The sequence below is a fragment of the Pelophylax lessonae genome (assembly GCF_965119305.1).
Source record: "Pelophylax lessonae genome assembly, chromosome: 1".
Lineage (NCBI taxonomy): Eukaryota > Metazoa > Chordata > Amphibia > Anura > Ranidae > Pelophylax > Pelophylax lessonae.
The window spans coordinates 69,015,614-69,040,454 of NC_138768.1; the positions used below are offsets into that span (position 1 = coordinate 69,015,614).

General features: G+C 43.7%; 1 protein-coding gene across 2 annotated transcripts in view; it reads right to left on the minus strand.

Moving 5' to 3' along the window:
• Positions 1-24,841, minus strand: part of PDZD2 (PDZ domain containing 2) — a 454,029-nt gene that overhangs the window by 215,162 nt on the left and 214,026 nt on the right. For both annotated transcript variants that reach the window (XM_082251798.1, XM_082251799.1), the window contains exon 2: positions 151-580. In XM_082251798.1, the coding sequence (XP_082107924.1) occupies positions 151-580 (430 nt within the window). The remainder of the gene's footprint in view (positions 1-150; positions 581-24,841) is intronic.

Genomic DNA, 24,841 nt, shown 5'->3' on the forward strand with positions numbered 1-24,841 from the left:
TGCTTAAAGGGCTATGGCAGGTGGGCAGGAAGGGGTTGAATAGTTTGTCCTACAGATCTATGAACATTTTGTGCTCTTGCTGTCCCATCTTTTCATCCTATCACAATGCGTACTGTTTTAGTATCAGAATACGATAAAATAGCAGTTTACCTGTACGGAGGAGTCCATCGATTTAGCCGCAGTCCTTGCAGCCTTTGACACATGGTATTCGCACCTCTCCTCATCATAACTGCTGTGTGAATCTTGTCTCATGTGACCGTCCGCTCCAGAAGCCTCATCACTAGAGTGCCCTCTGTCCACCTCCATGGGTGTGCACTGGCGGCTCTCATGAACAGAGCCCTTCTCCGCCTTATTCTCCTTGCTATCTTTGCCCACAGTCCTGGAGATGACGCCAAACTTCCGTGTCCTCTTCCCGCTCTGTGCCGCCCTAGTGCTGGGCTGTGAGGTAGAACTGGTTGCTTTGGGTTCACAAGAGCTGCTGCGGCCGCCATTGGAAGGTGGAAGAGGAGCTTTGCGTTTGATGCGGCGCAACATGATCAGGTAGATGAATCCGCCATTCCAGCACTGCTCAGCCAGGTAACTGGAAAAAATAAAAGTAAAAGGAGATGATCAGATTTTGAGAACCAGAAAACATTCTAAGCACTACTCCCATTTCCATTGCAATATTCTATAAACAGTACTATCAATGGCGCTTTGCAAAATTGCAGGAACGCCATAGATGCAGTTCAGATGTCAACTCAAAAGACAGAAAAACTAACGGTCAGTGATGAGAGATGCCCCAAAGTCTGAAAGGGGCAATCCCACTTCCTGACAGCACCTGTCAAAATAAAAGATCCCAAGTAGTAGATCAGTGCATAGTAGGAAAAGAAAAAAAAAATATGTATTGCCAGGGGAGGACTGGGCCAGGGGGCAGGGGGGCAATTGCCCCCTGGACCTGCTCGGAAGCCCCGTAAAAAGGCTGCACCACTTCTGCCATAGACATGCTTAAAGGATTCCTGGTGAAGAGAGGTAAAAAGTCCCTGCTGCTGACCTACTGAGTGTGGTTTGAAGGACAAAGTGCAGGCCTCCCTTCCCAGCATGGATGGTGTAAACTGTGTCTGAGCAGAGGCCAGTTCCATGCCCCACTGGAGACTCTTCTCCCCTGGCCAGACCCAGCCGAGCTGTCCCAGCTCCCCCCAACCTCCCCCTGCTGGCCAGGTGAGGAACCCGGATTCAGCCAGTAAGTAGAGAGTATATGGAGCAGGACTTCAGCTTGGAACGGGGGTCAAGAGGAGGATTGGGAGAGTGGGGGGGTGGTGAGGGAAAGTGGGAAGAGGGCCAAGTCGCTGCACCATGGGCCTCTGGTTTGTACTTGCTCCCTGGGCTGAAAGTTGCCAGTCTGCCCCTGTGTATTGCTGTCAGGAGTTTGGAGACCACTTGTGGGACAGCAATGATATGGTCCCATACTGCTCGGCTTCAGAGTCATCCCCAATTAAAACAACATTTTTTTAAATATAATAATAATAATAATAAATAATAATTTGTAAAAAAAATGTTAAATTTTACATTTAAATTGTAACTTCTCTTTAGCTTGGAAAAAAAATGGCCTCTCGTCAATTACATGGCTTTAAAGTGACACTAAACAATATCCCTATTCACCAAAAATAATCTATACACATGATAATAAAGGCAAGTTAAAAAAAACAAACATGTTATACTTACCTACTCTATGTAATGGTTTTGCACAGAGCAGCCCCATCCTCCTCTTCTTGGGTCTCCTGCTGAGAATCGGGCAGGCTGGTTGTACTCAAGTGGATCAACTTGGCCAAGATTCGAACCATGTTTGGGCAGGCTGAATTTACCGAGATTCGAACCTTGTATAGCCGGTCTAAATCACAGATCAGATTGCAGGGATAACATCTCTAATGTGCCCCCCAGGGCAGATCTAATCTGCAGGTGAAGTAGAGCACTATGTATACAGAGGACACCTTTATACCCTGGGTGTCACCGCTTCTCCTTAAATGCCAGAAATGGACTGGGTGAGTCCTGTTATTCCAATCTCTCATATACACTTTACCCAGAATACGGAATCTAGGATCTGGTGTTATTTCAGATTGGCAGAGATCACATTGGTGTGAAATGAGAACCCCATTGTAGACAGGAGAGATTAGCGCTCTACGACTCTGTAGTTAATGTAACCGTTCATTGTTTGCATATTCCAGTTCCTGAGCTATGATTCGTGTCTGCCTGGAATGTGTCCGTGGAAGGCTGCCACAAATAGTGATGTAACCTGCTAAGGAAGTGTGCAATCTTTGCATTTTCCAAATTCATAGAATGTCACACCATTGATTGGATGAAAAGCAAATGTTTTAAGCGTTTATTACCCCAAAACTGTATTGCTTCCTTTGTGTGAAATCCCTGGCGTTCCTGCCAGTTCCTCTTCTTTCCAAAAACTGACCACACTAAGCAGAAGAACACATCCCATTATGGTCAGTTCTCTATCTATGCTGGGAACCCAGTGTTCTCTCTTCCAATGATCAAACTTGTCCTGACACGCCCCCTCTGCAAAGCCATTCACTCGGAAACTCAGTGTACTGCTGCTTCTCCTCCCCCCAGCTCAATGCAGCTGAAAACAGAGGGAATGTGATCATTTATAAACAAGGTATTTAGGCCCCGCTCACACAGGGGCGATCCGACTTCCAGGGGCGACCTCCGAGGTCGCGGTGCGAGCAGCGCGCCGCGACCTCGGAGCGGCCGGCACGGACTTCATAACATTGAAGTCTATGACGGTCGCTCTGGGTCGCCCCAAAGAAGCTCCGGACCCTTTTTCTAAGTCGGAGCGACTTGTGTCGCTCCTATTAGAACGGGTCCGCAGCTTCCCTATATAAGTGTGAACGGGGACTTATAGTGGGGTTTTTATTTTTATATCTATACAAAAATGTTTTGTATTTTTTTTCTATTTTAAACTAAATGGGTTGCTTTAAGAGGTGATCATTTACAAATCACTTTAAGCTGTAAAAACAGTTTTAGGGTCTATTTAGGTCTAAGCAGGTGAGAAAAAGGGAATTTTTTTTTTTTTTTTCAGAATGCATTTCAGGCGCTTTGTCATGAATCATTAGGTGTTTACTTTGAGCATGGACTGTATTAATAAGAACTGATGAGTATTTTCAGTGTGTTTTTGAATTTAGAATTTGAAGTGAATATGGGTAACAGGCACTGACCAAGGCATTCACACTAACAGTGCTCTCTGAAGTGCAATCCCCATTTAGATTGCTCTTCAAAGAACATTTGCAAGGGGGTGAGGAGGTGTTGTAGTGCACGGCAACCTCATACTATGCACGCAGTTGCAGGGGAGCTCACAGAGCAGCCCCATTCTATTTAATAGGTTGCATTTGGCAAGCGCTTTGCTTTTATCTTTAAAAGCAGTGTAGCCACCCCCTCAGAGGTGTCTGGTAAATTTGAACTTTCCTACGTAGTAATTTGTTCAGACCAATTTGTAGTTTTTATCACTTGGTTTCCCTACTGCCAGCACTGGCACTCAGGGCAATAGTTATGGGGGGCGATGACAATCTTGTGTTATTGAGCATTTATGTCCCTTCTGGCTACCACTAGGAGGTTCATGCCAGTGGTGTATGCTGGGGAAGGTTATGAAAGCTTGGGGAGTAGCGCTCTCTTCCAAGCGGGCTGTGGCCTGGGGAGGGCGTGCATTGGTGTGTGTGTGCAGAGTAGGCCTGGAACCTGTTTGCAGCTTAGCGCAGCCTGCCCTGCCTCGTCAAGGAGGGTACTATCAAAAGGATAAAAAAACAGTTAAGCCCCGTACACACGTACTGATCGTCGGCCGAACGATCGGCCGTCTTTTGTCCAGGGCTGTCGTGTCTGTTGAAAACTGCAAAAGACTGCACGCAAATTTTGTCGGCCAACAGCAGCCGACTGCAGAAGTGATGTCATGTGATGGTTAACTTTCCGTGTGTCTTGCTCATCTGCTGTCTGTCGGCCGAAATCTGTACTGACTGGCGAACAATCGGCCGTTCTGGTGTTGGCCAACAAAAAGTTTAATGCCTGCACGACAGATTCGGTTCGGCCGAAAATGCGCTGTCCGCTGTCGGAAGCATCATACTAACAAGCCTACAATCAGCTGATCGTTCGTCGATCGAATATTTACGGCCGACAATCGGTACGTGTGTAGGCTTTAGCTGTAACTGCTTATAAAGTGTTATCTGGAATTCAGCTTCAAGTCCATATAAATCTGATAGTCTAACACTCGCCTCTCCCTAGACTGACAATGCTGCTGTCCAAAAATGTCTTGCTTTACTACTTCATCCATAATGCACATACCTTAAACCGGTGACTGTGTTACTGGCAGGATCACCAGGTAAAATGAAAAAAAAAAAAAAGCGATCACAAAAAAAAACGATCACAAATTGTTGTTCTACCTGAAAAAGGGGGAGTCCTTATCAAAACGTGCTGGCTGTAATATTTTAAAGAATGGATGTTTGTACTATAAGGGGCGTGCAAGTCAAACCGGGACTTTAAATTTTACAGGTATAAAAAGTGATGCAAACCTGGCGTAACTACATGCAGTGGTATGTGTGTCCTATTACTGATAAGCGACAGGCCAGTCCAGAGACCATTAATCAAGATGGCAGACAACAGTGTTAGTGCGTGCATGGAACAGCGTATGGTGATGAAGTTTCTTGTGAACGAAGGCCTAAAACCTGCAGATATTTACAGAAACCTTCAAGCACAGTACAGTAATGAGACGCTCAGCTGCAGTAAGACATGTGAATGTTGTAAACGTTTCAAAAATGGCCCTATGTCCATCAGTGATGATTCCGGCCGTGGTGGTTCCCAGCCCAGGCCTTGCTTGATCACTAAGAGTGCACAGTTCGTACTGCTCACTACATGCACATGACTGCTGAGGAGCATAGGCTCATCTATGACCAACTAATAAACCAATACCTTGCCCCCCAAAAAGACACGGAAGCTGATTAAGTTGGCAATAGGACAAGGCCACAGCTTTATTGAACTTTGCAAATGTAACAACTTTCCAAATGTACCAAACAACAGTGCCAGTCACGGTTACACTGTGAGCACCCATAAAACAAACTCTAAGAGGCCTGTCCTTAACTTCAGTGCTAGACAGGCATTAGACTGACCCCAGAATTTACCAAACAATGCCAGTCACAGTTCTACCATTAGCACCCATAAAACAAACTCACATAGGCTAAGAGCCCTGTCCTTACTATCAGTGCCAGACAGACATTAGACTGACCCCCAGAATCTTACTTGAGGGCATAGCCCTTAAAAGCAACATCAATTGCTGGCAAGGTCAAAACCACCAATAAAGCTGTGACAAAACATCACAACGGTCGGGAGGGTGGGCAACTCGTGACAGCTGAATCTCCTCAGAGCAGTTGGATGTGCCCCAGCATAGCTTTTTCCTAGAGTTCAGGCTCCACTCACTCACCTCTGGTCTTTGTAGTCAAATGGAGCTACATACCCTCTCTTTTAGGTTCGCACCCACAGTGATGCCATGCTTGCCTCCAGGACTTTACCAGAGCCTCTCCAATCCTGTGGAACTCCTTACCCTTATCTGTCCGATTATCTCCTACTCTATTAGCTTTTAGGCGATCTCTGAAAACCCTCCTCTTCAGAGAAGCCTAGCCTATTCACACCTAACAACTCTACCTCCATTTTATCCATCTGCCCATCCCCCTCGGTTATTGCCTTTTGCTTCACTTGACCCTCCCTTCTAGATTGTAAGCTCTAACGAACAGGGCCCTCTGATTCCTCCTGTCTTGAATTGTGCTGTAACTGTATTGTCTTCCCCCACACTGTAAAGCACTGCGCAAACTGTTGGCGCTATATAAATCCTGTATAATAATGCCATGCTTCCAACAGTCAAGGCTCCCTTTCCCTAAAGGAGGTTCAAGGGACCTTCATTATAGCAACTCGGCTGGGAGGTATTGCCACATCCCCCTTAAAGCCCGGACATCACTCCAAGTGATTTCCATCTGTTTGGACCCCTACAAGAGTCCCTCGGAGGTCAGCATTTCAGCACTGATGACGAAGTGAAGCAGGCTGTCCTAGGATGGTTCAGAGCCCATTCACACTAGCACGACTTGTGAGGCGACTTGTGTAGCCCCAGATCGCTTGACATAACAAAAGCAATGTTAATCAATCAGTGCCGTCTTAATTGGCACTACTGAAGTTGCTCTGACTTCAGAAAAGGTCCTGTACTACTTTGAGGCGACCTGTGATCCGACTGTCCCATATACTTCAATGGGAGTCGCCTCCTTATCTTAATTGAAGCGACTTGTTATCAGACTTTCCAGGAAGAAGAAAGAGATTAGCCAGGCATTCCCCACAAAGTCACCTGTCTCTTCAAAGTAGTGCACAAGTCTCTTCCAAGTCTCTAAACAAGTCTCTAAACAAGTCTCTAAACAAGTCTCTAAACAAGTCTCTAAACAAGTCTCTAAACAAGTCTCTAAACAAGTCTCTAAACAAGTCTCTTCAAAGTCACGGGGCGACTTTCTGGTCGTGGTAGTGTGAACCGGCTCTTAGGCGTACTGACAAATCTTTCCATGCCGAAACTTTCCAGGCAATAGTTAAACGCTGGGAAAAGTATATAAATGTAGCAGGGGACTATGTCGAAAAATAAACGCAGATTCCATTACTTGAAATTTGTTCTTTTACTATATAAACTCAAAAGCACCAGATTGACCTGAACACTCCTCATGGATGCTCCTAACCACACACCCAGAAGCGATTTATCTGTTGAGCAATTTGACAATCGTGATCAGGGAGGCAGCAGCCTAGGCCCAGAATCGGGACCATGAACTTCATTCTAGTACGAAAAAAACACACCTCATTCTTTAGAATCAATCTCTACGGTCCATGGCCCAGCGCTATCAACATGGCTTCCAGACCTGTAGACCCAATAGGAAGGGAAAGGAAATCTTTACAAACTGTTGATAGCGCCAGAAATGGTGTCCCCATTGGAAGATTTCCTCCCATCTCCTGTTCTTTTGTCAACTGTAAATTTCTGCACACTTGTTCTCCTAGACACAAAGGTTGCACAGTCAAACTGGGAGGGACATAAAAACAGACGGCAATCAAAACCGAACAAAGGTTCTAACACTCACAGGGTTATAGTCCCATAGATGTGAGCACGCAAGGGTGACCCCCCTAAGATCAGTAATATAAAAAGGGGCACTTATTAAAAAGGACCACTGGAAACTGGAAAAATAGACCCGTTTTTACTCTAGTTTCTATCCAAAACAGTTTTAGCTGGGGTTCCACTTTCAGTTCCGTCTAAATTCAGCATGTGCCTTTTCTCATGAAAAACTGAAGAGTAAACACAATTTTCAAATAAAGGCTCTCTTTATCCTAAAAACAACTCTTCTTTATGAACGCAAAACACAGGCGATCCTTTCTATCATTTCTCAAGTCCGCCTCTATTCCCAGGACCTATTTTGCACAAGGAAATGGTCTATTATTCTCTATGGCAGCCTTGACATGACCTATATAGAAGCCAGATCAAATGGCTTTCTAAAGGGCCTTAGACGGGGGAACGATGTGAAATTCCTGTACAGTGGAGGTAATTAACCCCCTGTGCCCTACCGTGAACCTTTCCTAACCGCTTATCAAGTGATCCTAACCAGAGAACTGAGTCACAATATATTCCCACTAACTTTTACACTCCCATCTAACAGATGACAATTCAAACCTTCCAAAATACAGCTCCATTCTAAACATGTGATGAAGCTGTGCATTGTGAAACCAAAGGAGCTGTTGGATGGACCAACCAATTTTATAAATCAAAGGACTTCACAAGCCTAATTCCAGCCCAATTTTTTTTTTTAAATGTTGGCTAAGAGTTGGGAAAGAGATAGAACTGCACGTTTCGGTTATCCATTAACCACACCAAACCAGTTTTTAAAGTGGTTCTAAACCTTTTTTTACATGTTTTTAGTGCCAGCGGTATAAACATCTAATATAAATGTTTATTTTTGTACAAAAACCCTGTTTTCCACGTTTTTTTAACATACCGATATCAGGCCCTTCCTGGTTTACTTCCCCACAGCTTCTGTTCCCCTGAGTGCACTCCGGCCGTTACGTCACAAATTTCGGGACTACATGTTAAAGACGCGCCGCGTTCTCATCAGCTGCTGAAGAGTAAATCAGTGGATACTCCTCCCAACAGGATCAATTAAAGCACATAGAAGGCACAGTTACAGCGTCCTCCGTGGCCGGGGTGCCCATGCACAGCCAGGGTTAGGACACAGGGCTGTAGTCCCAAAGATGTAAGCACACACTGGTGACCCCCCGAGATCAGTAATTTAAAGGGAGCACTTATTAAAGAGGACCACCGGAAACCGGAAAAACAGACCCAGAAAACAACTTTGAAGTGAAATAAAGAAAAAGGTTGGACTTTTATGTAATGCTATTTTTCAAGAACAGAATTAGGCAAAAAAAAAAAAACTGAGGGTTTAATAGAACTTTAATGCTGTGATTGTTTGACTGACAATTACTTCTCAATTTAACATTGTCCCTAATTGAATTTTATATATTTTTTTAAAACCGATAGAACTTTCTTTTGGTGGGATTTTATACTTTATTGGGATTACTTACTGGGATTAAATACTGGGATTTAATACACTTTTATACGTTTTACTATATAAAAAAAAATGGACCTTAAAATGTGAAAAAAAGATTTCCCCTAGTTTTTGGTATAACACATCAAATAAAACTACAGAACAGTGTGAACACCCCCAAAATAATCTCCTGTTTGAGGAATAGATACCCCACTCTTTTGGAAATGAATAAACCTGCTGGTAGTGAGGTGGTTAAAACATGGGGCTTGGTTATTAACCACTTTACCGCTGCTCACTAGAGCTCTACTGCGGCAAAGTGGCTCGATAACGTCTGGCGATGTAGACCTACGTCGTCAGACACTCCCCTCTCTCGGCGGTAGCGCGCGTGCCGCCGGAGGCTCGCTCCTGCTGTATCCAGTCACAGCGGGAGTCGGGCCAGGGGAGGAGCGGCGACGATCGCCGCTGCTCTTCCCCGATCGTCGGGGGAATCGAGTGTGGAGATCCGCCCGCTTGTGTAAACAGAGCGGGCGGATCTCCTAAGTGACAGGCAGGGTCAGATTGCAGGGTTCAGCAATCTGTCCCTGTGTCACACAGTCCCCTCCCCCCCACACATGTCAGTAAGCACCAGGCATACATTAACCCCTCCCTCTCCAATAAAATTAACCCCTTCCCTGCCAGTGTCATTTTTACAGTAACAGTGCATATGTATAGCACTGATTACTGTAGTAATGTTACTGGTACCCCCAAAAGTGTCAAAAATGTCAGTCAATGCGTCCGATCTGTCTGCCGCAATGTCGCAGTCCCGCAAAAAAAAAAAAAAAAATCGCAGATCGCCGCTAAAAAAAAAAAACCAAAAACGACAGAAATATTTCCATTAGTTAGTAAACGCAATAACTTTTGCACAAACCAATCAAAATACGCTTATTGCGATTTTTTTTTACCAAGCAGAAAACAAATTGTCCTAAAATGATAAAAAAATTGTGATTTTTACATTTTTTTGGGGGGAATTTCATATAAAAAAATGTGAAAAATATTGTTATTTTTTCAAAATTGTCGCTCTTTTTTTGTTTATAGCGCAAAAAGTAAAAATCGCACAGGTGATCAAATACCACCAAAAGAAAGCTTTATTTGTGGGGAAAAAAGGATGTAAATTTCGTTTGAGTACGGCAATGCATGACCGCGCAATTGTCAGTTAAAGTTGCACAGTGCCGAATTGCAAAAAGTGGCCTGGACGTAAGACAGCAAAATCCTCCGGTGGTAAAGTGGTTAATATACAGGTCATAGGAAGGAGGTGGTAAAGAGATTTATATACAGTTTACAGCTGCTCCCCCACTGAGCAAGCGGGATCCGCAACATGGAGGTGCCCGTGTAATAGCGGCCTTAGATACCACCATACTATTACTCATACAACACAGAGACGGTGAAGTCAGGCTTCAATGATGGTTGAACCGTCAAACACACCTCATCCATGGCAGTCATGTCTTTCTCAGAGGAGATATGAAGTAACACGACAGATCCACTTTAATTCACACCCAGTTGTTTCTGCTCCACTGTTATAACTGATGAAGTTAATATGGTTGTGATGACTGAGGCTCGGTCTTGCTCCATACTGCCATATAGATGCACTCAGTGGGTGTAGACTAATCATCCCTGGCAGAACATTATAGGATCACGCCGTTCTCATCTGAACAGACACATGCCGAAGCAGCGACTTGGGACACGCCAGAGGAAAGCTGGATGTTGGAATACACAAGAAAACATCCCCAGGCACTTGGCGTTTCTTTATTAAATAAAGATTTCCCATCATCTCTGCACTGCTCCTTCTATTAGGCGGATTATGAGGAGACGGCTCCCAGCACAGAGCTCTCATGCTAAATGTTACAGGGAGTCCCCATAAACAGCACAACAAACCATTCTGAAAGAAAGAAGATGCCAAAAGTTCTCTTATTTTAATGCAATATAGAGTATAAAAATATTTTGTAACTGAAGAAAAACAGAAGTAAAAAAAAACGGTACAACAGAACAACCACACAACTTATTTTGTAATATTTCTATCAACAATACAAAAAAAAATGTCTACTTCTTGCAACCATAGCAATAGTGCCTTACCTATTGTCCACCACAAGATGTCCTCAGTCTTCAGGTTGAATGACTTGCTGTCAACCCAGAAGAATGAGGGAGTGTGCAGGGAGTCATGGTCCTGCCCCCAAGGAGTGTATTGCTACAGGGAGCAGTGCTGATTTCATCACATCAGCCTCACTCTCTGCATCATCCAGGGCCACCCACCATCAGAAGACAAAAGAGGAACCAACGTGTCATGTGGCCAGCCAAAAAAAAAAACGTACCCATAAAATAGCACAACATACTGCTCTGGGGGCCTCAAGGGGTGAAGGGAGTGTTCTGAGGGGGAACCTGGAGTTGGTGCCCCTATGATTTTCCACCACTTCTTATTCCAATGATAACCAGCAAATTTTGGATTTCCATATGCTTTCTTGGTAAAAATAGAGAGGGTGAATCTCCCCAGAGACAAAGACCGAAATAAAAACCAGACAGGGGTTCTAACATTTCCTTATTCTATCCGAAACTAAAATAAATGCTCTAGCTATAGATATACTTTAAATGTGTTAATGTTGTAATTTTAAAACTTTCATTGGGTCCTGAACTTAAAGTGGTTGTAAACCCTTACATATACCCAGTAAAGGGACTATCCACAGGTGACACACAGATTAAACAAAGCCTCCTTCATAGGTTGTACCTGTCTATCTGCAGTCCTCTCTCCTCTACATTCGTTCAAAGTGCTGAATTTATAAAGCTTGTCAGAGTTTGGAAAAAGGGGGCAGGGAGCTGAAGTACAACTTTGCAGAGCTCAGTCAAGAGAGGTCTGAGAGCAGATTGGAGGGATAGGACATACACCCCCCCCCCCTTCACACAGCACACAGGAACAGAGCTGAGGCTGTCAATCTGCTGGAGGTCCCTCCCCTGTCACCATTTTTCTATTGGTGTCAAGAAAACGGGTCAGAAGTAATTCAGGTGGATAGCAGAGGAACAAAGCAGCAGAGAGAAATGATACCTAGTGCTTTTAATTGAGACAACAAGTACACACTATAGAGGCATATGCTTTGTTCATATTTGATGTGTAAGGTTTACAACCACTTTAAAGTGGTAGTAAAGTCCCCCCCCCCCCACACTTCTACCTACAGGTAAGCCTGTACTAAAGCTTATCTGTAGGCACAAGGAATATCTCCTAAACGTGCACCGTTTAGGAGATATTCAGTGTCCCTGCAGCCGGTGACATCCTGAAGGAAACGCATAGTGCGGGAGTGACGTCATCATGCTCCGTTTAGGAGATTTTCAGTGTTTCTGCAGCCGGTAACATCCTGAAGGAACTGCACAGTGCGGGAGTGACGTCATCGTGCTCCGTTTAGGAGATATTAATTGTTTCTGCAGCCGGTGACATCCTGAAGGAACTGCATGGCACAGGAGTGACGTCATCGTGCACTGTTTAGGAGATACTGTATTTAGTGTCCCTGCAGCCGGTGACATCCTGAAGGAACCGTATGGTATGGGAGTGACGTCATCGTGCACGGTTTAGAAGATATTCAGTGTTTATGCAGCCGGTCACATCCTGAAAGAACTGTATGGTATGGGAGTGACGTCATTGTGCACCGTTTAGGAGATATTCAGTGTTTCTGCAGCCGGTGATATCCTGAAGGAACCGCATGGTACGGGAGTGACGTCATTGTGCACCGTTTAGGAGATACTGTATTCAGTGTCCCTGCAGCCGGTGACATTCTGAAGGAACCGCATGCTGCGGGAGTGACGTCATCGTGCACCGTTTAAGAGATATTTAGTGTCCCTGCAGCCGGTGACACCCTGAAGGAACCACATGGTGCGGGAGCGACATCATCGCAGCTCGGCCACTCAGAGGACCGCAGCCCAAGAACCTAGAAGGAAGACTGGGTGACGATGGAAGCACTGTCAGCGGTGACAGTGTGCCACTGGAGGGTTTCATTTCAGGTTCACATATGCTGCGGCCACAGTTCACAGCATAGGGTCCGGTACGTTCCTGTTCACAGATTCAGGTGTGCATCGGGTCCGAATTTTTGCCTAAATTCGCACCTGAAACGGAACCAAAGACGCACAGGAGCCTTTATACATGTGGACCGCGGCCGTCCCAGGACTGTGTGAACCAGCTCCATTGAGAGACGGTCACCTTCTCCTGTCACGTAATTTGGATGTGGGGAAATCCACATCCAATTCACATATGTGAAGCCTGCCTCGCGGCACATTTTTAATAATGTGCTAGTGTGCGTTGCATACGATCACATTATGACTTTACCTTGCAGGCAGTTTTTTTTTTTTTTTTTTAACCTTTCATTTTTACAACTTTTTTTCTGCTTAAATTTAATATTCTGCTTTGAATTAGTTTTGGAATTCTGCTAACCGGAACCTAAAAAAAAATGTACCAATGTCACTTGTCTCATTTCATTCTTCCAGCTTGCTTATTTTTCCTCCGGATCAAGTGACACATAAGCTAAACAGGTAGAAGTCTGCTGGGGAAGATAAAGCCAGGCGGACAGATGTTTCGAGCCTCTCTGGGCTGGGTGTCAAAAGATTTCTGAACAATCCACTGAAAACAGTCCAGGGATAGAAAGTTGGCAAATGCAGGTGGGTAGGAATGCAAACTGACTTCATCGAAAGATTATTTATCGCGATCTTCCAAACTGTCCAGGAGTTCATATGAGAGTCACAGCAGACTGACCTACTGCGGACACTTTCCATGCTCCATATCGAGGCCCTCGGCACCAGACAGCCACTTGAATCTTGAAGATTGCACAATATATGGAGGCTGCCAATGCTAATTGCTTGAAAAGCTTGTTGAATGGCCGTTTTACTGACCATCTGGATTGAAAGCTAAACGCCAGGCAAAAAAAAGAATGAAGTTGTATCATTTATCACCATTAACCACTTCTGGACTGGAAGCTTTTATTAGTAGCAGGGTGGTGCTCGCGTTCCGAGCATGCATGCTCCTTCCTCAGGCGTGCAAACTATTTCCTCTGTGTGAGTTACTACATTGTTTTTATGTAATAAATAACCTTTTAAATCTACACTGAGGTGGCGCTGCTTTTCTCCTCCTACCCCTCATTAGTACAGTGACAGTGCATTTTATTAGCACTGATCACTGTATTCGTGTCACCGGTGATGTCTGTGTCAGTTAGCCAACGTCAGAATTCCCGCCATATTATAGCAATCCTGCTATAAGTTGCTGATCAGCATCATTACTAGCATTCAAAATTCCAGTATATATACTGTCATTTGTAGACGCTATCATTTTCACACAAACCAATATACGATTAATGGAATTTTTTTTTTTTTTTTAACCAAAAGAAATGTAGCAGAATACATTTTGGCTTAAATGTATATAGATTTTTTTTTTTCTTTTTTATGGGAGAGGTTTTATATCAGAAAGTGAAAAATATTGGGTTTTTTCCCCAAAGATTTTCGATTTTCTTTTTATTTAATCGCAAAAAAAAAAAAAACCCCAGTGTAATCAAATACCACCAAAAGAAAGTGCTATTTGTGAGAATTCCCGCCGTATTATAGCAATCCTGCTATAAGTTGCTGATCACCACCATTACTAGCATTCAAAAAATCCAGTATATATATATATATATATATATATATATATATATATATATATATATATATATATACTGTCATTTGTAGACGCTATCATTTTCACACAAACCAATATGCAATTACTGGGATTTTTTGTTTTTTTTACCAAAAACATGTAGCAGAATACATTTTGGGCTTAAATGTATATAGATCTTTTTTTTTTTTATTTTTTTTATTTATGGGATAGGTTTTTATATCAGAAACTGAAAAATATTGTTTTTTTTTTTCCCCAAAGATTTTCAAGTTTCTTTTTATCCGGTTGCCGACTGCGCACAGTATATTTACTGCGGCAGTCAGCCCCGGCCAGGGCGAGTGACGTAGATCTACGTCGCTTGCCTGTCACCGGGTTTTGAGCCAACAGCGGGCGAGCGTGCGCCCGCTGAGGCGCGTGCCCGCCTCAGCTCGTTCACGGAGTCCGGGCGTGTGACCGGCGGACCCGATGTCCGCCGGTCACACTACGATCGTCGGTAGAGCGGGAGAAAGTCAGGCGGCTTATGTAAACAAGCCGCCTGTCAGTCTCCCCTGTGTAAAAATGGAGATCAGACGGTTCTACTATGTAGGACCGTTGATCTCTGTTTTTACACTAGTAGCCATGTCCCATCACAGTTAGAAGCACATCCCTAGGACACACTTAACCCCTTCTTCTCCAATACTGTTAACCCTTCCCTGCCAGTGTCATTTTTACAGTAACAGTGCATATATATATAGCACTGATTACTGCAGTAATGTCACTGGTACCCCCAAAAGTGTCAAAAATGTCAGTCAAGGGTCTGATCTGTCCGCCGCAATGTCGCAGTACTGCAAAAAAAAAAAATCGCAGATCGCCGCCATTACTTGTTAAAAAAAAACACCAAAAATGACAAAAATCTTTCCCTTTGTTAGTAAACGCGATAACTTTTGCGCAAACCAATCAAAATACGCTTTTTGCGATTTTTTTTACCAAACATATGTAGCATAAAACAAATTGGCTGAAAATGTTAAAAAATTTTGATTTTTACATTTTTTTGGGGGGGAATTTCATATAAAAAAAAAGTGAAAAATATTGCTATTTTTGCAAAATTTACGCTCTTTTTTTGTTTATAGCGCATGATCAAAAAATTGCACAGGTGATCAAATACCACCAAAAGAAAGCTCTGTTTGTGGGGAAAAAAAAGGACGTGAAATTCGTTTAGGTACAGCGTCGCACGACAGCGCAATTGTCCGTTAAAGTCACGCAGTAAAAAAAAAAAAAAATCGAAAAAGACCCCCTGGTCAGGAAGGGGGTAAAATCTTCCGAGGCTTAAGTGGTTATTTAGGCCCCTATCACACTGGTGCGACTTACAAGTCGCACGATTTTACCACGATTTTGTTTCCGCGATTTTTGACGCGACTTGAAGCAATGCCTATTTCTTTGGGCCTCAAACGCGTTAAAAATCGGCCAAAAAAGTAGTGCAGGGACTACTTTGAAGTCGTTGCGACTTGAAGATGTCATACAGATATGAATGGTACTGATTGGAAATCATGGAGAATGACTTTTCATGCGACTTTGCAGTCCCAAACCGCAGGACAAGCCTCACACGTGTGAAAGGGGCCTTAAAGCGCAAAAAAAAAAAAACCCAGTGTGATCAAATCCCACCAAAAGAAAGTGCCATTTGTGAGAAAAAATTTTTATAAATGTAATTTGTGTACAGTGTTGCATGACTGCGCAATTGTCAGCTAAAGTAGCGCAGTGCTGTATAGCAAAAAGTTTTGTTAAAAAACTGGCTCCTAACATTTTTTAGCTGGCTCCTAGATTCAAAGCAAATTTGTCTAGCCCTGCCTTAATCGTACTCCATTTGGCTCACCGTATATAAATACACTATTACAGCTTTATGTTTACACTGGGTGATTTATATTGCTTCAAGTGTCCAGGGCCTACTTAGTAACATCCTGAAAACCCTGGCAGGTGTCGGAGTTGCTGGAAGGGATGACACAAGCTGTAGGGGAGCAGCGCTGAGAGTTCACAGCCTCTCTCCTTCCGTAACTGATATATAACGGGTGATTAATGAGGATGATCCTCTCACAATGGATTTGCAGCTTCCTCCGCCACCACCTTGCCCCGATGACAAACCTCTTCCTGTTATTATGCTCTCCCGGGACACAAAACCCAACCCAAGTTTCAGTCCTCGGCCACTGCAGAAATATTTCAAAAACTGAACCACGGGAGCAGCAAGGCTGCCAAGATCAACTCTTCCAACTTCCAACAACATGCTGTCAACAAAACTTTCAGGGATGCTTGGAACCACCATTCCTCCGCACAGCGCGCTCCCATAGGACCACATTACCAATTATAGGCTTTATTATTGCTTAACAAGCATGTAGGGTCGTGTATACTTTAAAAAGAGAAAAGGCCAAAGCTGGTCTGGCCATTCTTCTTTTCTTGGTTCACAGGACTGCACCTTATTCTGCCCTCCTGTGACCCAGGTTCAGCCGACGGTGGGCTAAAGCATGGCAGAGCTGGTCCAGGCTCTGAAAGGATCCTGACTTTAAAGTCTGGATCCACCCAGATGCCTGACAGGCAGCTGTCTCGGCCTCTCCACGTGCCCCTGAAAACCTGAGCCAGCAGCTCCTGCCCCCTCCACATCCCAATGCTCCAGTGAGTGCTGGAGGGGCAGAGCAGAGAGCCGGTGACTGACAGCCATCACTCTCTGCTCAGTGAAGACTGAGATCTGAGTGATCGACTGTTATGTGATCGCTCTGTTGTCGGTTGGATGCCATCTGTAACATCAGACCGATGCTGCAGCCATATACACTATATTGTCAAAAGTATTGGGACACCTGCCTTTACACACACGAACTTTAACCTCCCTGGCGGTCTGATTATGTCAGGATTTCTGTGCTAAAAGCGGTACATTGTTTTGCACAGAAATCGGTTTTACATTTTAAAACTCACCTTCCCCTGCGATCCCCCGCCGTCCTCTCGCTGTGTGCTCAGCCGATGCCGGCACCTGTCTTCCGGTTCCCTTCCCTGCGAGCGTTGCGACGCAGGGGGGTGGAACCGGCGGCAATTTCAAAAATGTAAATACACCAAATGAGATGATTCAAACCGGAGATCCTAACGGATTACACTGTATCATGTCATCTCACCACAGGATTTCACCTGGTGACTTTTGCAGTGCCCTGCCTGTGCTTTCCCAGTTCTTTGTGCCTGGAAAATAGAGAACGACCATGGCATCCAAAAACTGGAAAACAGCAACAGCGAATAAGAGCTACTTGAAGAACTGAGCGATAGCGATTTGTGGGAAAATTCGTCATCAGGTACGGACAGTGACAACAGCGACGATTCTGAGGTCTCTTTCTGGCACATCGCTCCGTTGGAAATTCGGAAGAATCATTTGATATACTTCCCAAATTCCACAAGCGATGTGCCAGAAAGACATCAGAATCGTCACTGTCGTCACTTTCCGTACCTGATGACGAATTTTCCCACTAATCGCTATCGCTCAGTTCTTCAAGTAACTCAGTTTCACTGTCGCTGTTTTCCAGTTCCTCTAAAAGCGTTTTTTTGCAAAAAGAACGCTTTTTGGACGCCATGGTCGTTCTCTATTTTCCAGGCACAAAGAACTGGAAAAGCACAGGCAGGGCACTGGAAAAGTCACCAGGTGAAATCCTGTGATGAATTGGCATGATACAGTGTAATCCGTTAGGATCACAACTTTGTATCATGTCATTTGGTGTATTTACATTTTTGAATTTGCCGCCGGTTCCACCCCCCTTCGTTGCAACGCTTGCAGGGAAGGGAACCGGAAGACAGGTGCCGGCATTGGCCGAGCACACAGCGGAAGGATGGCTGGAGGACGGCGGGGGATCACAGGGAAGGGGAGTGTGATTCTGGGGTAATCCCAAGTATAGCTCGGGGGTTAACGCTTTTGGTACTGAAAATTAAACCCGAGCCACACTCGGGAATACCGTCAGGGAGGTTAAGGTCCGGATCCACCCAGATGCCTGACAGGCAGCTGTCTCTGCCTCTCCACGTGCCCCTGAAAACCTGAGCCAGATGCTCCCGCCCCCTCCACAGCCCAGTGCTCCAGTGAGTGCTGGAGGGGCAGAGCAGAGAGCTGGTGACTGACAGCCATCACTCTCTGCTCAGTGAAGACTGAGATCTGAGTGATCAGCTGTTATGTGATCGCTCTGTTGTCAGTTGGAGGACATCTGCAACATCAGACCGATGCTGCAGCCATATACACTATATTGTGAAAAGTATTGGGACGCCTGCCTTTACACACAAATTAACTTTAATGGCATCCCAGTCTTAGTCCGTAGGGTTCAATATTGAGTTGGGCCACCCTTTGCAGCTATAACAGCTTCAACTCTTCTGGGAAGGCTGTCCACAAGGTTTAGGAGTGTCTATGGGAATGTTTGACCATTCTTCCAGAAGCACAATTGTGAGGTCGGGAACTGATGTTGGAATGCGAAGGCCTGGCTCACAGTCTATTTTTTGCGATACGACACTGCGTTACTTTAACTGACAATTGCGTGTGATGCTCTACCCAAATAAAATTGAAGTCCTTTTTTTCCAACAAAATAGAGCTTTCTTTTGATAAACTCTGATTTTTTTTTTTTTTGCGCTATAAAACAAAAAAAGAGTGACAATTGTGAAAAAACGAAAAAAAATATATATATATTTTTTCACATTCTGCTATAGAACATTCCCAATAAAAAAAAAAAAATGTAAAAATCAAATTTTTTCATCATTTTAGGCCAATTTGTATTCTGCTACATATTTTGGTTAAAAAAAATTTGTGTCTACAAACTAGGGGAAAGATTTAGGTCATTTGTCAGGGATCCTGTGTTCTTATTTATTAACACAGGTCTCTGTGTTCCTGCAGAAAGCCCACCCCCCACACAGTTAGAAAGCATCCCCTAGGGACACATCTACCCCTTTGCCTGCCAGTGTCGATTTTACAGTAACAGTGCATATTTTTAGCACTGATTACTGTAGTAATGTCACTGGTCTCCCCAAAAGTGTCAAAAATGTCAGTTAGGGGTCCGATCTGTCCTCCGCAATGTCGCTAAAAATCACACATCGCCGCGATTACTAGTATAAAAATAAAAATAAAAAAATAAATTACATAAATCTTTCCCGTAGTTAGTAAATAACTTTTGCGCAAACCAATAAAAATACGCTTATTTGATTTTTTTTTTTTTAACCAAAAATATGTAGCAGAAAACAAATTGGCCTAAAATGTTAAAGAATTTAGATTTTTAAATTATTTATTTTTTTTTTTTGAGATTATTATATAGCAGAATGTGAAAAATATATATATATATTTTTTTTTCAGAGTTGACATTCTTTTTTGTTTATAGCGCAAAAAAAATAAATAAAAAATAAAAAATCGCACAGGTGATCAAATAGCACCAAAAGAAAGCTCAATTTGTGGGAAAAAAGGACATCAATTTTATTTGGGTGCAGTGTTGCATGACCGCACAATTGTCCATTAAAGTAACGCAGTGCCGAATCACAAAACATGGCCTTTGGGCAAATCTTTGGGTCCAGAAGTGGTTAAACTGAAACAATAAGGAATACACTATAGACACCGGCTAAATGTGGAATATAAAGTTGATCAAATTACAACGGATTTAAAAAAAAAAAAAATGATTTGAGGAATGGAACTTCGCTTTAAGTTCTTTTGTTTATACGCTTCAGTTTGGTTTCAAACCGGTTCATGAGTAAAAGTATACAGCGATGTTTTATACCCCAGCTAAACTTTCATCTACTTTTATGAGTGAGATTGGCCTAGTTTGTTGTGCGTTACATGAAGCTGCAATTTTCTGCCCTCAAAGGTCCCAGATTTACATCTTACAGCACTTCTTAATCCTGATGACAGCTTGTGTAGCCTTTAAAACGAGCGGGATTTAAATATGGAGGCGTCATACAAGGACTGCAAGCATGTGGCTTGTATTGGGATGACAGAACAGTACATTTGGAGATCGGATTCATCTGCAATCAGGATATTTATACAAGACGTCCACACTTATGGACTTATAGGAAGTTCTACACTAGTCTGATCCTTACAATAGGCGACTTGGAGAGAGCGCCTGTTTATAGTGCCTTGCAAAAGTATTTACCCCCTTGAACTTTGCGACCTTTTGCCACATTTCAGGCTTCAAACAAAGATATAAAACAAATTTTTTGTGAAGAATCAACAAGTGGGACACAATCATGAAGTGGAACGAAATTTATTGGATATTTCAAACTTTGTTAACAAATAAAAAACTGAAAAATTGGGCGTGCAAAATTATTCAGCCCCTTTACTTTCAGTACAGCAAACTCTCTCCAGAAGTTCAGTGAGGATCTCTGAATGATCCAATGTTGACCTAAATGATAAATGATGATAAATAGAATCCACCTGTGTGTAATCAAGTCTCCGTATAAATGCACCTGCACTGATAGTCTCAGAGGTCCGTTTAATGCGCAGAGAGCATCCTGAAGAACAAGGAACACACCAGGCAGGTCCGAGATACTGTTGTAAAGAAGTTTAAAGCCGGATTTGGATACAAAAAGATTTCCCAAGCCTTAAACATCCCAAGGAGCACTGTGCAAGCGATAATATTGAAATGGAAGGAGTATCAGACCACTGCAAATCTACGAAGACCTGGCCGTCCCTCTAAACTTTCAGCTCATACAAGGAGAAGACTGATCAGAGATGCAGCCAAGAGGCCCATGATCACTCTGGATGAACTGCAGAGATCTACAGCTGAGGTGGGAGACTCTGTCCATAGGACAACAATCAGTCATATACTGCACAAATCTGACCTTTATGGAAGAGTGGCAAGAAGAAAGCCATTTCTTAAAGATATCCATAAAAAGTGTTGTTTAAAGTTTGCCACAAGCCACCTGGGAGACACACCAAACATGTGGAAGAAGGTGCTCTGGTCAGATGAAACCAAAATCGAACTTTTTGGCAACAATGCAAAACGTTATGTTTGGCGTAAAAGCAACACAGCTCATCACCCTGAACACACCATCCACACTGTCAAACATGGTGGTGGCAGCATCATGGTTTGGGCCTGCTTTTCTTCAGCAGGGACCGGGAAGATGGTTAAAATTGATGGGAAGATGGATGGAGCCAAATACAGGACCATTCTGGAAGAAAACCTGATGGAGTCTGCAAAAGACCTGAGACTGGGACGGAGATTTGTCTTCCAACAAGACAATGATCCAAAACATAAAGCAAAATCTACAATGGAATGGTTCACAAATAAACATATCCAGGTGTTTGAATGGCCAAGTCAAAGTCCAGACCTGAATCCAATCGAGAATCTGTGGAAAGAACTGAAAACTGCTGTTCACAAACGCTCTCCATCCAACCACACTGAGCTCGAGCTGTTTTGCAAGGAGGATTGGGCAAAAAATTCAGTCTCTCGATGTGAAAAACTGATAGAGACATACCCCAAGCGACTTACAGCTGTAATCGCAGCAAAAGGTGGCACTACAAAGTATTAACTTAAGGGGGCTGAATAATTTTGCACGCCCAATTTTTCAGTTTTTTATTTGTTAACAATGTTTGAAATATCCAATAAATTTCATTCCACTTCACGATTGTGTCCCACTTGTTGTTGATTCTTCACAAAAAATTACAGTTTTATATCTTTATGTTTGAAGCCTGAAATGTGGCAAAAGGTCGCAAAGTTCAAGGGGGCCGAATACTTTCGCAAAGCACTGTACAGCCAGTATCGATCATAAACTCTCAATTTTCCCCTTTAAGGCCTCTAGCCCATCATACTCCTGTTTGAGCATCTACTTTTTCATCCGTTTTTTTTTTTGCATGTATTTGCGTGTATTTTTGCACATATGCATTTGTGCAATTTCGCGCAGAAATGTATTCTCACGTTCTTGCTTTGCACATTATGTAAATACCCATTTGTGCACAATCGCGTGCATGAGATGTAAATTACGGACCAAGGGCTCTTTCACACTGTCCACCTCCGTAGGCGGATCCGTGCTGCTCAGCGGGGATCGATCCGCGATCCCCGCTGAGCCGGCGGATGACAACTTCGTCTCCGCTTGCAGTGCAGAGAGGGAGGAGTCACAGCCCCCGCTGCTCTCTATGGGGAATCGGATGAGAGGGGACCGCCTGTCCGCTCTCATCCGATCCCATCCCAGGACAGATGGAAAATAGGGTTTCCATCCGTCCGGATTTCACGGACAGGATCGGATGCGGATGGCAGCGGACATGTCACCGCTGACATCCGCTGCTCCATAGGGCTGAATGGGCATCCGATCAGACCCGCCTAAAAAACTGACAGGCGGATCTGATCGGAACGCCCGTGTGAAAGAGCCCCAAGAATGCAGATTTTTCTATTTTCTTTTTTTACTGAACAATGCACGGCACTTTACGCGCCTGTGTGCAACGGCACATTACAATTAATGGGCTGCATTTTAGCTCCGTTAAAAAAAAAAAAAAGTTGTACTGAGCTTTTTCAAGCTGCAGTGTGCAAGAGACCTTACTCTCTGCAAGAATTACGTTTCGGACTCTTTAATGGCATGGAATTAACCACTTGACCTCCAGAAGATTTACCCCCCTTCCTGACTAGGCCATTTTTTGCAATATGATTTAGGGCAATATGTATTCTGCTACATGTTTTTGGTAAAAAAAAAAAAAAAATCACAATAAGCGTATATTGGTTTGCGCAAAAGCTATAGCGTCAACAAAGCTATGGGATTTTTTTTTTTTTTTTCTACTAGTAATGACAATCAATGTCATGTGACTAGTGCAGAAACTAGTTACCAACACTTTTGATACTTTTATTAGGGAAAGACATGGATCCATGTCTCTGGGATCCATTCCTTCCCTTCTTTCAGAATGGCAATCTGCCTTGTTTACATAGGTGGATCGCCATTCTGTTTCTCTGCAGGATGATTGGTGGGTGCCAGCAGACAGAGTCCGTGGTACCCGCCAATCGGCTCCCTCTGTGTGTAATCACAGCGGGAGCGAGCCGCCGGCAGTACGCATTTGCGCCCGCTACCTGGAAGTGCAGGATTGCCTATATACACTGCTCAAAAAAATTAAGAGCCCATTCACACTAGGGCGACTTGTGAGGCGACTTGTGTCGCCCCAGGTCACTTGACATAACAAAAGCAATGTTAATCAAATCAGTGCCGTCTTAATTGGCACTATTGAAGTCGCTCCGACTTCAGAAAAGGGTCCTGTACTACTTTGAGGCGACCTGTGATCCGACTTGTCCCATATACTTCAATGGGAGTCGCCTCCTTATCTTAACTGAAGCGACTTGTGATCCGACTTTCCATAAAAATGGTATTGAACAAGAAAAAAAAGAGCATTTTTCTTATAATTTTTATTAAAACATGAATACAGCCTCTCTGCACCCGGCGTTTTTTCTTGCAGGCATTTATCAGGCATTTTTGGAGGCAGGCATGTCTTTTTTTGGATTAGTGTCTGGGGGGGGTCTAAAAAGTGTACCTGTGAAGTTTCAGCCGTGTAGCATGTCCAGAACCATCACTGAACCCACTGAACCCACACTGCTGTATTAATAATTATAAGCAAAATGCTCTTTTTTTCTGGTTCTGGACATGCTACAGTAATGAAACTTCACAGGGACACTTTTTAGACCCCCCAGACAATGAATCAAAAAAAAGTCATGCCTGCCTCCAAAAATGCCCGATAAATGCCTGCAAGAAAAAATGCCGGGTGGAGAGGAGCCGTATTCCTGTTCTAATTATGAGAAAAATGCTTTTTTTTCTGGTTCTGGATATGCTACAGTGATGAAACTTCACAGGGACACTTTTTTCATATTCTGATTGGCCAAATACAAAGTCGTTCAAAGGTCGTCTATCATACAAGTCGTGTAAAAAAATTCACAAGTCGCGCTGAAGTCACGCCGAAGTTGCGCTAAAAGTCGCGCTAGAAGTCGCCCCTTTATGAGGCGACTTGGAGGTCACGCTAGTGTGAATGGGCTCTAAAAGAACACATTTGAAAACACATCAGATCTCAATTGGGAAAAATCTCATGCTGGATATCTATACTGATATGGGCTTGGTAAATGTGTTAGGATTCATGAAAAGATGCCACATAGTTTGATGGAAATTAGAATTTTCAACCTACAGAGGGCTGAATTCAAAGACACCCCAAAAATCAAAGTGAAAAAATGATGCAGCAGTCAAGTCCCATTTTGCTGAAATTTAATTGCGGCAACCCAAAATTGTACTCAGTAGTTTGTATGGCCCCCTATGTGATTGTATGCATGCCTGAAAATGTCAGGACATGCTCCTAGGATGGTGTCCTGGGGTATTTCCTCCAAGAACTGGACCAGGGCATCACTGAGCTCCTAAACAGACTGAGGTGCAACCTTGGGGTGTCAGATGGACCGAAACATAATGTCCCCAGAGGTGTTATATTGGATTTAGGTCAGATGAGCGTGGGGGCCATTCAATGGTATCAATGCCTTCATCCTCCAGGAACTGGCTGCATACTCTCACCACATGAGGCCAGGCATTTTCGTACACCATGAGACAGCCACTGCACCAGCATAGGGTATTTCATCCCAATACCAAATGGCAGTCAGGGTGCCATTCCCTAGCCTGTAGAAGTCTGTGCGTCCCTCCA